This window comes from Chaetomium tenue (assembly GCF_020726465.1).
Source record: "Chaetomium tenue strain MPI-SDFR-AT-0079 chromosome Unknown F5144scaffold_6, whole genome shotgun sequence".
Taxonomy (NCBI): Eukaryota; Fungi; Ascomycota; class Sordariomycetes; order Sordariales; family Chaetomiaceae; genus Chaetomium; species Chaetomium tenue.
The window spans coordinates 1925909-1940787 of record NW_027117334.1 but is presented as its reverse complement, the minus strand read 5'-3'; the positions used below and the strand labels follow the sequence as shown (position 1 = coordinate 1940787).

The 14879-nt window shown below is 57.2% G+C and overlaps 4 protein-coding genes across 4 annotated transcripts; all 4 read right to left on the bottom strand.

Moving 5' to 3' along the window:
• Positions 1–5: 5 nt before the first annotated feature.
• F5144DRAFT_605644 (uncharacterized protein) lies at positions 6–662 on the bottom strand (the record flags this gene model as incomplete). The annotated part of the gene is made up of 2 exons (XM_066791448.1): positions 6–180; positions 268–662. The coding sequence occupies 2 exons, from the start codon at positions 660–662 to the stop codon at positions 6–8; spliced, it is 570 nt and encodes a 189-aa protein (XP_066639856.1).
• A 244-nt stretch (positions 663–906) lies between these two features.
• Positions 907–2073, bottom strand: F5144DRAFT_582452 (glycoside hydrolase superfamily). Its single transcript, XM_066789496.1, has one exon. The coding sequence runs from the start codon at positions 1803–1805 to the stop codon at positions 1005–1007; it is 801 nt and encodes a 266-aa protein (XP_066639855.1). The 5' UTR covers positions 1806–2073; the 3' UTR covers positions 907–1004.
• Positions 2074–2517: 444 nt separating this feature from the next.
• F5144DRAFT_517942 (oxidoreductase-like protein) lies at positions 2518–4971 on the bottom strand. The gene is made up of 2 exons (XM_066786652.1): positions 3956–4971; positions 2518–3890 (listed from the first exon to the last, which is right to left on the bottom strand). The coding sequence occupies exons 1-2, from the start codon at positions 4614–4616 to the stop codon at positions 2659–2661; spliced, it is 1893 nt and encodes a 630-aa protein (XP_066639854.1). The 5' UTR covers positions 4617–4971; the 3' UTR covers positions 2518–2658.
• Positions 4972–5977: 1006 nt separating this feature from the next.
• On the bottom strand, positions 5978–13642 carry F5144DRAFT_539024 (uncharacterized protein; the record flags this gene model as incomplete). Its single annotated transcript, XM_066787111.1, has 4 exons — positions 5978–6471; positions 6547–7732; positions 8189–13429; positions 13487–13642. 4 exons carry the CDS (start codon positions 13640–13642, stop codon positions 5978–5980), a joined length of 7077 nt encoding a protein of 2358 aa, XP_066639853.1.
• Between the last annotated feature and the right edge of the window lie 1237 nt (positions 13643–14879).

Sequence of the window (14879 nt, the reverse complement as noted above, 5' to 3'; positions counted from 1 at the left end):
CACCCTCACTGGTCTTTCCCGAGTTCGTGTGTCATTTCTGCTGGGTGTTGTTCGGGGCCACCTTGTTCAGCGGGTGGTTGTTGCTCTTGTTGCTGTTGCGGTTGCTGTTGCTGTGGTTCTTGGTATTCAGGCATGAGTTGGTTAACCGATAGTTCTGGTCCCGCCTGCCCAACAAACTCCCTGCAACGCAGCCAGTCAGTAAGTCAATTCGCCACACCGACATCTCACTTCACAGAACTCCAGATGGAGGGACCGGACCGGACTAACCCTCCTGCGGCGACCTGCAAGCCCACACCCATCTCCCCGGCGTCCCCATCCACCTCTACACCACCACTTCCCTCCGGCTCTACACCGCCATCAGAGACCTCACTCCCACCATCAACTCCCTCCACCCCCTCCACCGCCGCCACCGCCGCTACAGCCGCCCCATCCACCTTGGCCCTCGCGCCTCCCGCATCCCCCGACTTGCGCGGCCTCCCCGACCGCTTGCCAATAGTCGGGGTCTTCTTCTTGAGGGCGTACTTGATCTGGTGGATGGAGTAACCCGTGACGCGGCGGATCTCGGAGGGGCCCATGCGCGCGTCGCGCGAGAGGGTCTGGATCCGCACCAGATCGTCCTGCTTGAGCTGCGTGCGCCCGACCACGCCCGCGGGGCGGCCCATCGAGGATTTTGGATGGATGGGTGGATGATATATATGTGAGGGCGGGTGTGGGTGTGGTTGTGGACTTGTGGTGGTGGTGTTGCCGAGGGTTTTGATGTTTGGGAGGTGGGAAAGTGGGGCTGGGGGATGGAGAGGTGACGGGGGTGCAGAACTTTTTGAGCGCAAGATGCCTGGCGGCTGGCGGCGGGCCGGAGCAGCTGCATAGTGAACGAGAACTTGGGAAAGTCCGCAAGTAAACCCGTTCCTCAAACATCAACAGAAAGTGAACAGTCGAAAAAGTCACGTTTAAACGGCAAGGAAGCCAACGACGCGAATGGAAGAAACACTCGAAAGACGAAAAGTTTATTCTTCGTTAACCATACTCAGGTAGTCAACATTCGGCACCAACCCAACCCATCGTTCCACTGTCCCAACGCCTCCGCCATCTCCTGCCATTGCGCTCACCACCCAAGCTTTAATCAACCTCTCCGCCCCTTCCCTCGTGATCCTCAACACCGGCTCCCGTCCAGGCCTCAAGATCCGCGTCATGCTCTCTGCCCACTCCCACGGCCTCCCCAACCCCCCAGGAACCCCATTGAAGTACTCCCACCCCGCAACCCCCCCAATCTCACCATACCTCTTCCTCAGCGCCGCCACCGTCCTCCCCAACTCCTCATGCCTCACAAACCCAGCCCCATTCTCCGGACTGGTCAACTGCCCAACCACAATCCTCTCCGGCGCCCACCCACTCCCCACAATCCCATCAAACAACCCCGTCCCGCTTGCCCCCCCAAACCCATTATAAAACTGCGCATTATAAAACCCCACCTCCGCACCCACCACCCCCTCCAACTCCCCATACCCAAACCCACTCAAATTCCCCCCCAGTCCCAACCCTCCCCCCAACAACGCCGTCGCCACCGGCGCAAAGCTAACCACAAACCCCCTCCCAAAATCCGCCCTCAACCGCCTCACCAACCTCACCGCCCCCGCCAGCGTCATCGGCTCCTCGACATCAATATCCAGCCCATCCAGCGCATACAACTCCACCACCCCGCGCAGCAGCGCGTACGCCCGCTCAAACGCCGCCTCCCCACCATCACCACGGGCATCAAGCGTCCCCGCGGCGAACGACCCCCGCGCCGCGCCGCCTACCATGCCCATTACCTTCACGCCGGCGGCTTGGAGGAGGCGGGTTTCGGCGCGGAGGGTGGTGTAGCGGGGATGGGTTGGCGGGTGGTCGTTGAGGTGGATGGTGCTGCTGCTGCTGCTGGTGCTGTTGGTGGTGGTGTTGGTGGCGGCGGGATGGATGTGCAGGGCAGCGATGATGAGATGGGTGAGGGCGATGTGCTGGGTGTGTATGAGGGGGAGGAGGGAGATGGGGCGGTTGAAGGCGTCGTGCGTGGTTTGGTGGTAGATGATGAGGCGGGGGAGTTCGGGGCGCGGGGGCTGGCGCTGGCGCTGGGGGTGGCGCTGGCGCTGGGGGGGTAAGGGGTTTGCGGAGGTGTGGTTTGTTGATGTCCATGATAGGGAGGCGATGAGCGGGAGGATGGGTCTCATGTTGGTGTTAGCGATGCTGGAAGCTGACTGAATGGACGACCAAGGCAGATGGCACGCACATGAGCGGTCGGAATATGGAGTCTTTTTCCCTGCCCGACAGATGAATGTTCCTTTTGGGGAACAATAAAGCGGAAAGTACAACCCGCAAAGGCTCGCTAATTCAGAAACAAGGACCGGCTGGGAGTTATTCCCCTATCCCTTGCCCGTAAATGCAAGCAAGCTCAACAAAACAGGGGCGACCCGGCCTGCGTCATCAACAGAGGTCTGTTTTGGCCAACAACCACTGGATATCAAAACATGGAACCGTTGTTTGCCCTGAAAGAATCACGTAGCTAATTAGACCAAGAGTGTGAATTGTGGCTTAATATGACATCTCGTTTGGTATGGCATGCTTTAAGCAAGCAGTCACACATCTGCTTCCTCGTAATCTACCCCCCTCCTCGACCCGGACCTAAGCTTACTCCAATCCTTTCAGCTTGGCCAAAATCTGCAGAGCAACCAACCTCGAGTAGTACCTGCACATGGCCAAGTTGCCGCCATGGAACCACAGGCCGGGGTGCCCACTGCTCGTCCAAATAGTCCGCATCTCACCCTCCTCATCCCAACCCCAGATATCCCCCACCGTGTCCGGGAGCTCCTCTTCTAGGATCGCCTTGGCCGTGGTCCTCATGTTGTCGTACCCTGTCGCAAACACAATCTCATCCGCTTCCAACTCACTGCCATCCGCAAACTTCAAGCCCGTCGGTAGAACCTGCTCCACTTCTTGGCCATGCTTCACCTTGATCTTGCCGTCGATGATCAACTTTGAGCCGCCAACATCAATGTAGTAGCCGCCTCCCCTCTGCAGGTACTTGCCAAAAATACCTGAATCCGAGGGGCCCTTGTCCACTTTGAAGCCGGCCTTTTCCAACCCTTCCAGAATCTCCTTGTCACCTTGTCCCGCGATCGTCGTGATATCCACCTGGAGAGACTTCAGGACCGGGCTCGGCATGCCCCAAACAAAGATGTCGCTGTCTTCCACGGGCGGGCTGACCTCCTCGTAGAGCACGCCGAGCGCGACCTTCAAGGAGCTCTGGCTCGAGATGACAAAGGTGGACGAGCGCTGCACCATCGTCACGTCGTACCCCTTCTCGACGTAGTCTTGGCAGATGTCCATGCTAGAGTTGCATGCGCCGATAACCACGGCCTTCTTGCCCTTGCCGCTCTCACGGGCGCCAGGGAAGTCGCCTGAGTGGCAGAGCAGGCCGCCTTTGAAGGAGTCCGTCCCCGGAATCGATGGCATGTAGGCCTTGCCTGAATGTCCGGTTGCGATGATGAGGTGTTTGGGAAATAGAGCTCTCCTCTCCGACACGCCATCAGCACGAATGCGCCTGATCTCTACCGCCCACAGTTTTTCTTTCTCGTCCCAGGTGCTGTTGATTAACTCCGTCTGCGTCCACACGTTGAGCTCGAGGGCCTTGGCGTATGATTCGAACCAGTCGCCCAGCTTGTCCTTGGGCGTGAAGACAGGCCAGAAGTCGGGGAAGGGGATGTACGGCATGTGGTCGTACCAGACCGGGTCGTGCAACACGAGCTGGCTGTACCGCTTGCGCCAGTTGTCGCCGACGGCCTTGTTCTTATCGATCATGAGGGCCGGAATCCCGAGCATCTTGAGCCGTGCAGCGGCAGTCAGACCGGACTGGCCAGCCCCTAATGGCAGTCAGCACACCACCTTTCTCAAGGACAAAAAGCCCGACGGCGGAAGAAACACTCACCAACAATCAGCACCTCCGGGTTCGCGTCGACAAACTCGCTCTCATACCTCCGCCTCTCCTTCCAATTCTTCCTGCCCTCCAACCCACCATGCTGCACCCCCTTCTCCCTTCTGACCCCCCTCTTCTCCTCCGCGCCCTTCACCTCCTCCAGGGTCGTAAACACCGTCCAAAACTTCCACACCCCCGCCTCCACCTCCACCACCTTCACAATCCCCCTCCCCACGCCCCCAACAGCGCCATTCTCCACCCTCACAAAAAACATCACCCCCTTCGCACCCCCAAGCGGCCTAAAATCCGCCACCTGCGGCCTCCGAAACTCCGACGACCCATCCACCTCAAACCTGACCCCCCCACCACCATCCGAACACCCCTCCAAAAACCCCTTCACCCCCTCCCTCCCCTTCACCGTCCTCAACCGCCACCCCAACACCAAATGATCCCGCCAAAACGCCGTCACCCCCGACGCGTCGTCCGCCACGAAGAGGTCGGCGGCGGCGGCGGCGTGGTGGTTGGCGAGGGCGGTGTTGAGGGCGGTGATGAGGTGCTGCGCGATGGCGGGCGCGTCGATGGCGCTGTCGGGGGTGGTGGGGCTGGCGGGCCAGGTGGCGGGGGGGAGGTTGTGGGAGCCGGGGACGACGCGTTCGGCGGAGGGGGTGGGCATTTTGGGGGGTTGGGTTGTGTTGTGTTGGGTTGGGGATGGGGTTGGGGTGAGGTTGGAATTTAACTTTTGGAGCGGTGGTGTTGATTAGTTGGGTTGGTTGCACGATGTGGCGAGTCCCGAGATGGTTGGTAATGGGAGAGGTGCAGCGGTGCTGGGGTTGGCATCACAGAAATGGGATTCTGATATGAAAATGGGAAGCTGCGTTCGTTTTTATAATGGCCAGGTGCACTGGTTATCCACGGCCCGGAACACGACTGCCCAAGTCTGTTCGTCGGCTCTTCAGCACCTTCCCCAACTGCGCTGCCCCTCACACCGGTGCCCCTCCCCCTCATCCGGTGCGCGGTGCATCTTGTGGCCAGCACCAGGTCCCACCCGCTGGAGACTGATCATTGGGGCGGCCCGGCATCACCCGTCGGCGTCCCGCATACGTGGTGCAGCTTGCAGGAGCGAATCTGCCGCCGGATTACACGGAGCCCATTCTGGGGTAGCACTAATTGTTGGGGACACCAGCTTCGGGGCAGTCGAGAGCGAGAGTCTGGACCGCGGACCCCGCGCCAGAACCCCGTTCCGGGTGTTGTACCGTGTAACTTAGCCGGAGGCCAGAACACTAGCGTCCCGGGTCCCGGGACTTGGAGACCTTCGGGGAAGGAAAACAGTGAATGTGAATCATCAAGGTCGGCCAGACATGGACTGCCAAGAGATCCGAGCTCGAAAACCATCGATGCCTGGATATCCAATTCAACCCGGTTGACAAGTTAAAGGAACAATAAAGTAGGAATCCTTGGTACGCAACCTTGGTACGTGGTATTGGAGTATAACAGCCTTTAACTCCGTCCAGCGGGACGCACCATGCTTGGCTAGCGTACTCGCCCCGTTGACTGCGACTGCTATGCCCAACATGGTGCCTCCGCTTTGCGGGGTGGTGCGGATGCCTCTTTTGGGTAAGCCATTTTGACGGCGTTTGACGACAGTGGGCGTCTGGCCAGTGGTGTGTAAGCTCTGATTTCCGATCTCGGAACGACGAGGGAAAAGATGAGCGTCAGTCTTTCAGGTTCAACACAGACATTTATCGTCACAAGACATGCTTACGCGATCCACAACATTCTACAATACATCATATTTCCTTAACCACCCTGCAGATTTCCCCACAAACCGAGATACGCGCGATCCATTCCCACCCCCCACAACCCTGACAAAATCCAGGGGTATCAACAATCTGTCAATCTCATGCATGATAGTATCCCGAATCCAACCACCCAATCTGATCACTCCCTCACAATCCCCACCACGCATCATATCATATCCTTCCTCAGCCCATCAACAATACCATTTCCACCTCCTCCCCCCTTACAAACCCAATCTCAACTCCCCTCCCCTCCCCTCTCCCTCCCCCCCTCCTCACCTCCCCCCCCCTCCCTCGCCCTCCTCTCCCGCCCCTCCACCACCCCCCCCGCCAAATCCCTCGCCAGCCTCGCAATCGTCGCCCCACTCGTAATCTTCATCACCGCCACGTCCAGCCCCAGCACCCGCCACGCCCACGCCCGCAACTCCACCGCCGCGAGCGAGTCCACCCCCAGCTCCGTCGGGCTGTGCTCCGGCGTCACCACCGCCGCTGCTGCGGCCGCGTCGTTGCTGCTGCTGCTGCTGTCGTCGTTGTTGGTGTTGGCGTTGTTGCTGTTGGATGCCGGGCCGAGCTGCAGCTGCGTGCGCAGACGGTCGACTAGCGCGGTGGAGAGGAGGTGGGTGATTTCGTCGGGGGTGGTGGCGGCGTCGAGCTGGCAGCGCAGGGTGTGGTGTTTTTGTTGTTGGTGGTGGTGCGGGGGGCGTGGGTTGGCGTTGCAGGCCGCGGTGGTAGCTTCCGCAGCGGCAGCAGCAGCAGCGGAGGCCGCGGCAGTGTAGGGGGTGGCGGTGCCGCTGCCGTCGTCGTCACGCCGTGTGAAGTGTGAGAAGCGCGGGTCGTGGTGCCAGGAGAGGGTGGGGTCGTGCGCGGGGAAGCGGCGCAGGCCCGTGGTGATGTCGTAGACGGGGGATGGGGTGGATGGGTGGCCGGCGGCGATGGCCTCGGTGAACATGTGGTGCAGGTCGCGCTCCGAGGTTGGCGGGTAGCCTTCACGCTCGAGGCCTGAGTAGAGGCCGTCCCTTTCGCGGTGCAGGAAGCCCAGGCCGTAGATGACGCCGATGTTGAGGACGGAGCCGGGGAGGCCGCGGCGCCGGCGGGACGCCGCGAGCCCGTTCATGTACATGTTGGCGGCGGCGTAGTTGGATTGTCCGGCGTGGCCACCGATGGCGGCGAAGGAGGATGTCATGATGAAGAAGTCCATGTCAGGGCTGTCGAAGACCTGGTCGAGGTTCTTGGATCCGACTGTCTTGGGGCGCATCACTCGGTGCAGTGTATCCAGCGACATCCGGGAAAAGACGCGGTCGTCGAGGACCATGGCGCCGTTGACTACGCCGCCCACGGGTGGCAGCGTCTTGGCGAGCTTCTTCTTGAAGGAGATGACTGCCTCGAGGTTGGTGACGTCGAGGGCCTCGAAGCAGATAGTGATACCGTTGGCGATCATTTCGGCCTGCCACTTGAGCTGCGTTTTTGGCGGGTTCCGACTGCAAAGCACGATGTGTCGCGCCCCCTGTTCGACAAAGAGAGTACACAAGCTCTGACCCAAGTCACGCGTCAGGCCGGCTAGGACATATGTTTTGGTCGGGCTTAGCGCGTTTGTGACTGCCAAAGGTTTTACAGTGAGTGACACGGAACGCTCAGCCTTCCAGTTGATGGTTTGAAAGGCCGGTAGCGGCGACTTGACCCGGAGCAGATCGGGAACCGCAGTCATAGCCGGCGCGACATCCGTCGGCGCAGCCGCCGTCTCGGCAAGCGCAAGCGCTACGGCGTATTCCCACAAACTTGTCGCAGATTTATTGCCCCCAATGTTGCTGCGAGGACAAGCCGGGACTGAGGAGTAGGTGGCGTACGTGCAACTCTTAGGTAGCGTCCGAACAAATAGGTCAGAGAGTTTGCTGGACCCTGCGGACATGTCGAGAACCCATGCTCCCTCTGGAGGATAAAAAGCCGTTATCGCCCTCGTAGAAGAACGATGATGCAGATATACAACCCCAGGTGTCTTCGAGCACATTGCTGCGTTAGATGAGCACGCGCGGAGGCGGGTATCGCAGTTCCCGAGAATTTGGTTGAGACAATTGTAAAACATGGCATCCGGTTCAACCAGGAGGATTGACTGGCCTTTTGTTGCGTTGGCAATGTTGAGCGCAACAAGGTACCGAACAAGGAATGCGAGGAAAAGCGGCTGGTTCAGCGTGGCGTTGACCATGGTGTTTACATTCGAGGCCGGAACGGCGATGTAAGATGTGTTGCTTTCTGATACCGCGATGTGCAGCTTTCCGGTGTGTATGTCGTGTCCGATGCACAGATAGGAGGACCGTGCTCCGATATTTACAGCCTCCACAGTGCTATAGTCGACCTGAATCTTCCGTTGGCCGGAGGCCGTCTCCAGGGTACAGAGGTCGTCAACCTTGAGCCCGTAGAGATCTGAGTCGCCGTCGTCGTGTTTGGCTGGTACAATATGCACCACCTTTTCCAGCGTGTTGACACTGTTTGTCACAACCCGGCGAGGGGCATTGACCCTGTCGTTGGCTTCTTTCCATGGCACGACCCGAGGAACAAGACGGCGCCCATTCTCCAGATAAATTTCTGGCTCGTTAACCCACAGTGTCTTAGTGCCCTCGGGGTCTTTGGCTAGGCGATACTTGGTCAACCGGGCGAAGGTCTCTGTGATCGCTTCGACTGCTGGTGCAGTGTCGGTCGTGTCGAGATCGAGCATCTGTAGGGCCAGACCGGGAGTTTCGGCCGTTAAAGTGCGCGTGAATCCGAATGAGGCCGCCTGATCGGGATTGTGGAATCGGGAGTGATGGGTTACCCAGAGGATCATCATCTCTGGTCTAAAAAGAGCTCGAAGGATCTCCATCCGCTTCTCTGTCATGGTCCCCAAAATGGGCTTGTCCATGTCATTCAAAAGAATCACGGCCGAGAAAGACGCAGCAATTACAGGATCGAGCGACTCGAGCGAGTCTGCCTGTTCAACTACGCCGCGGATGGTTGTGAGACGGGAGCAGATGCCTCTTGCGATGAGCGCTGTCTCCCTCTTCTTTCCACCGATGACTAACAAATGGTCAGTCGAATTAAGTCGATGGAAATCGGAGAAGGGATTGAGCAGCAAGCGCTTCTCGGCACAGTCGGCTTGGCGAACGATTATGGAGAGGCCAGGGGGGTAGTATTGGTGTCCATTCTTCATCGAGTAGCTAAACCCGCACTGGTCAAGGAGGTCAGGCCAGTCGGGCGGCGAGAGCGGATATTTTGTTTCCGGTGAGGCCCCAGCATAACGCCGAAGCCTGTCCTTGAGCGGATTCCGAGATACATTAAGAAGCACCAAGAAGCCTCCTCGCCGCATCATCCGTCGAACCAGCTTAAGAGCGCTCGCAGTCTTCTGTGGCTCAATAATCGAAGTGGCAAGGAGCACCAAATCGTATGTGCCACGCTCATCTGGCTTGCTTTCGTTCAGATCGAGCTCGTCCACCATGAGCTTTCGGCGGGAACTTTCGTGAAGCGGGATCCGGGAGTCGAGATTACTCTCTAAAGCGGACCCGGCCCGATACCGGACAAAGGAGTTCTTGAGACCGCCTAGAATATGCTCTGTCAAGCCCATCTCGGGATCCGTGAGTCCCAGAACGCTCATCCTCGGGTACTTGTGTGCGATCTGACCAACAACTCGGGAAACATGCCGCTGAAATCCTACAAGATGATGTGCCTCCTCCACAATCGCTGGTAGCATCCCCACAAGACCCTCCGGCAAGTTCTTGCCCAACTCGCGAATGAAATCGAGAGCAACAAAGTACGGAGAAGTCCGAACAAAGCTGTCCAGAGTTTCCTCCGTATCTCGAGGCCATGAGGTTGGTGGGAAGAAATTCTCGGCCCGCTCTAGGAGCAAGCCCAGGGTGGGAGAACGCGGCCGGGCGATAGGCGTTTGGTTCACGTAGAAGGCGGCAACCCGCTCGCAGCTCTCAGCCAGCATCGGGTTTGCCGCGTCCAGATCGATGGTTTCAGCGGCGACAATCTCGGCATCCGGATCGACATCAAACTTTGTAGTCAGATAGAGCTCATAATCATCCTCTGGTTTTGTCGAGCTAAGAGAGCCGACAGTCAAGCCTTGCACCTGGATCTCCATATCTCCGTTAGAGTTGAAGATTTCAATGTCCGACGTAAAGGATGCAGCGGTTTGTGTGGTTATGGGCATTGACCTGGTCATGTAGGCGTCGACGGCGAGCCGGTCCTCGTTTGCGTTCTTGATGTCACAGTTGGACATGTTAAAGCGGACAGACTCGATCTCCACGGGAAGAAACGAGTTCCAGATCGTGTTGTCGCCAGGGGAAGAAATGGTAACGAAGGCGGTTTGCAGGCAGCTGTCCAGGGTTGCCGGGCTGATGCTCAAGGACGTCGTGTCCTCTTCATGGTATTTCCTCAGGGTGCCCGAAGCAAAGTTGTACCGCCGCTCAAGTGTCTCCAAACCCTTAAATGGCGACGTGTAGACCAATCCGGTATCAGCCATCATGTGGTAAAAGCCTTTGGGGTTGGCGTGTACCGTCTCGGCCCGATCCAGTGGTCGTGATGGTAAAACGTCCGTGGACGGCTCTCCAAGGGTCATGGTAACACTTCCGCTCAGGTTCTTCTTCATGTCCGACCGGCCGTCTGCAATGGCAGAGGTCAGTGTGAAAGTAGCCACAATGGTGTCTGGCGATTCATGTTCAATGGTCAGGTTGAATAAGACCTCAACGCCAGGCGCATTCGGCTCCAAGATGATGCCGCTAAAGAATTTCAGGTCGCGTAGTTCAACAACAGAAGCCTGGCGGCCGGCCAAGGCGGACCGGGACGCATCCAAGGCCATGACCATGTAGGCTGATGCCGGCAGCAAAGCCTCGCCTTGAAAACTGTGATGTTTAACCCACGGGATTTTGTCGAACTTGAGGATGTTGCGCCACCTCAGTTGATGTTTGTTGTCATCACGGGTCCGGACGCCGAGAAGCTCATGGGGTTTGTCAGACTTGAAATGGTACTGACGAGAAATCCGCGACTCACGATAAAACACCTGGGAGTGATCCCACGGGTATATCGGCGGGTCGGCAAGCCGGGCGTTGACGAGTTGGGGTTGTAGGGAGCTGGAAACGAACTGACGGATCTGAGAGGATGAGGACCCAAAGTTAGTCCACATCCAACCGAGGAAATCTGCAAACGCCTCACGGTCATCCACCTTGCGGTTGAGCAAGCCAGAGTATGGCATGAGCGGCATGTCCTTGGCTTTCAGGATCCGAGTGACAGGGTTCATCAGTGCTGGATGAGGCCCGACCTCAATGGCGCCATCGAAAGGACCAAGAGTCCCAAGTGCGGTAGAGACGGCCTCATAAAAGAAGACTGGCTTGACCATGTTGTCTTTCCAGTAAGGACCGGCAAGCTCAGGAGCGCCCGGCTCTCCAGTGCCGTAAACGCTCGAGACCCATATGGTTCCGTTTCCTTTTGTCGGCACAATGCGACAGGTCTTCAAAGCCTTGAGGTACTCGACAGACGCAGAAACCATATGAGGGGAATGGTACGCTGTGTCGACAAACACAGGACGAGCGAACCTTTGCCTGCTAACCAAATCTTTACACGCTTCCTGCACAGCATCAACATCTCCAGAGAGTGTGATGCTGGATGGTGCATTACTGGCAGCGACCCAAAGCCGGTTGGAATACTGCGGGCTTGCACAGAACTCTTCACCCTCTTCTTTTGACAAGCCGACTGCCAACATGGCGCCCTTGACCCCGTGAGCACCGCGCGCCATGTGCACGCCCATACCGCGATAGTGGGAGATCAAAATGGCATCGCGTATGGAGATCTTGTCGGCCGCATACGCCGCAGCGATCTCACCAGAAGAGTGTCCCACAACTGTGTGGAATGTAATGCCGAGGTGGCGGAGAAGCTCAATCTGAGCCAGCTGGATCGCAGTGCAAAGGCATTGTGACACAGATGCCCGCTGCACCCGGGACATATGCTCATCGGCCAAGATCTCTTGCTCAAGCGTCCACGAAGGGGGATCAGGACATGTTTGGAGAATCTTGTCCAGAGACCGGATGGTATCGGCAAAGGGCCGATAAGAAAGCAAAAGACCACGCGACATAGTCGCCCATTGGGCACCTTGGCCGGTGAAGATGCCGAGAATCTTGGGTGGCTCATCGTGAGACCGGAGACGGATCCCGAGCGTGACGGCGGGCGAGGTCTCGGTTTTAGCAAGGAGAGAGTCGAGCTTGTCGACAAGCCCGGAGGCGGAAAGACTAGAGACAGAGAGACGGAACGAGAACGCTGTCCGTCGGGCATAACTATGCCAGGCTATTTCTTCGGTGTTGAGAGCATCGTGGCGCACAAGATAGTCGCGATATGACTTGACGACGGCAACCAGCGACCTCTGGGAAGGGGCTGAAAGGACAAGAGGAAGACAAACTTGGCCTTTCTCTGCGCAGGGCTGAGACTGGATAGGTGTAAGCAGTTGAAGAAAGGGACCCAACTTCATGGCTGCCAGGCTATGCACCTCAGGGAGAAATTGCTCAACAATAACGTGGGCATTCGTGCCCCCAAAACCGAACGAGTTGACGCTTCCACGCCTCGGCTGACCGGCCGGAGCGGCTGGCCAGGGAACGACAGAAGTGGGAACGAGCAAGTCGGCGTAGTGATTTTCAACATCTGGGTTGAGCTTTTCGAAGTGGAGATTGGGCGGCACCGAGCCGTGGCGTATGCTCTGTATCACCTTGAGGAGGCCAGCGAGGCCAGCGGCGCCTTCAGTGTGGCCGACCACGGTCTTGATGGAACCGACGAGCAATTTGGTGTTAGAATGGCAGTTTCTTCCGTTCTTAAAAAAGGCGTTTTCGATGGCGCGTGCCTCGTTGGGATCTCCGACGCTAGTTCCAGTACCATGAGCCTCGAAGTACTGACAACGATCCATGGGGCTGTTGGGGTCTAGGCCAGCACGCCGGTAGGTGTCCTGAATCAAGCGGGATTGGGCTTCCCAATTTGGCATAGTGATGCCACGCGAACGACCGTCCGAGTTGACGCCTGTTCCGCGGATGACAGCTTCAATGTGATCGCCGTCGGCGAGAGCTTGACTCAGTGTCTTGATGAACATGGCGACAACGCCTTCGCCCCGAGCGTAGCCATCAGCACCGGCATCCCACATGCGGCAGTGACCCGATGGGCTTAGCATGTGTAAACTCGACTCGACGACAAACTGCTCGGGAGTAAGAATCAGATTCGCGCCTGTGACGCAAGCCAGCTTGGATTCGCCCGAACGTAAGCTCAAGACAGCCTGGTGAAGTGCGACAAGGCTGGATGAGCAGGCGGTATCGATGGTCATGGAGGGGCCCTGGAAGTTGAAGAAATATGAAATGCGATTTGACAAGATTGACCGAGCGTTCCCAGTGGCGTAGTACTGGCTGGTGTCGAGTTCGTCCCGTTGTGAGAGTGTGTCGTAGTCGCTAGTCATCAGACCGGCAAACACGGCAACCTTGTCGCCAGAGTATTGTTGGAGGGTGTAACCAGCCGACTCCAGAGCCTCGTACACCACCTCGAGCATCATGCGCTGTTGAGGGTCAATGGCCTCGGCCTCTTTTGGGGAGATGTTGAAGAAGCTAGCGTCGAATACGCGATGATCTTGCTCGATGAAGTAGGCTTTAGGAGAGTTGGTCGTGCCGTGGTGCTCTCCGTCAGGGTGATAAAAGGCCTGTCAAATGTCAGCACTATTAAGTAAAGTGGTACAGGATATTGGGATGTAACCTACGTTGATGTTAAAGCGAGAAGGGGGGATTTCTCGGCTCAAGTCGGGAGGGTTGACCAGGAGCTGCCACAGCCGCGACGGTGTTGTAGCATCGCCCGCGAAGCGACAGCTTGTCCCGATAACCGCAATTGGCTCCGCCATAATATTGTTGTATGACATGATGTATTCAGTCGCCCGGTCGAACGGGGGTAAACAAGCGCAAACTCCCCAAACTGCGAGATCCAAAGGAAGTAATCTATTCGCTGGAGGACAAAAGACGCTCGACAGCGGTAAATGCGAGTGCGATTGGTTGCTCTAAATTGACAATCGAAACCAAGAGAAAAAAGGGTATCGCAATAAACACTCTGGCATCGTTAGTGAGAAGTCGAAAGACGTTTGGGCCGCTTTTCTGTGTGGCCGGTGGGAGAAGCGAGGGAAAGGACAGGAAAAACAGGACGGTACTGCGTAGCACAATATATCGCGATAAATTTCTTGCAGTCGATGTGAGAGAGAGTCGTATGTGTGATGAAGAACAACCACGCTGTTCAATCCTTAAGTAGACTGGGCCTAAGCAGAGTTTTCAGAGTCACAAGTCTATTAGTCCCCAGAGGAAGGAGCATTACCGTATTAGGAACACTGTCGGGCTGGAACAAAACCCTGTTTCCGGGTGTAAACTGGCAATTACCTGATACACAGGCCAAAATTTCACATGTGAGAGATCCATTGCCATCGTGTGATGACGTGGGTTGTTGAGCCCTGTGCCCACACAATTGTCTTCTTATTTTGCTTACTTCTGAGTTCCTGAGAGCTTGGCCAATGGCATCTAACGCTTCAGACATGTTTTCGGCCCCTCCTCGCGCGCCAGTCCCCAAACGCCCTAAGCCACGAGGCGTAACTTCCGAGTTCTCAAGTTTCCTATGTGAATTCCCAATCATGTGGTAACCAAATGACGTTGTTTGCCGTTGCCACCCGGGTAATCCCATAATCCCATGCCGCTTCACGGCGCGCCTTCCCAATGTTTCATACAAGACATCACGCCGGAGCAGGTTTTGTGTAGACCTCAAGATGTCAGCTCCAATCAGCTCCATGGGATTGGATGTGTCGCCATCTTGTAAGGAGCAGAGCAACCGTCAGACCAAACAAACGAGAAACGAGAATTTCAGGAGATAGTTATAAGAAGGGCGTGCCTCACTCGTGGATTCGTTGGATTGGGAAGCACCCCGTCTATTTAAGCAAACGAAAGGGTCGACACCGAACAAACTCATCTTCCAGCTCTTTGTTCCATGAGATGCCCGCCCACTGCAGGGATTATTCTCTGGGTTTCTAGCTGGTGGGCGGGACAAGCGGGGGGGGGGGGGGGGGCAAGCCGCTAGATGGGACCAATTTCTTTCACAGCGCCATTCTCCAAATGGGCAGC

Bases quoted from the DNA above. Each gene is read 5' to 3' on its own strand.
- F5144DRAFT_582452 (XM_066789496.1), bottom strand. From the start codon at position 1,805: ATGGGCATGGTAGGCGGCGCGGCGCGGGGGTCGTTCGCCGCGGGGACG.
- F5144DRAFT_517942 (XM_066786652.1), bottom strand. From the start codon at position 4,616: ATGCCCACCCCCTCCGCCGAACGCGTCGTCCCCGGCTCCCACAACCTC. The intron at 3,891-3,955 runs GTGAGTGTTTCT...GACTGCCATTAG, and splicing joins CCCGGAGGTGCTGATTGTTG to GGGCTGGCCAGTCCGGTCTG.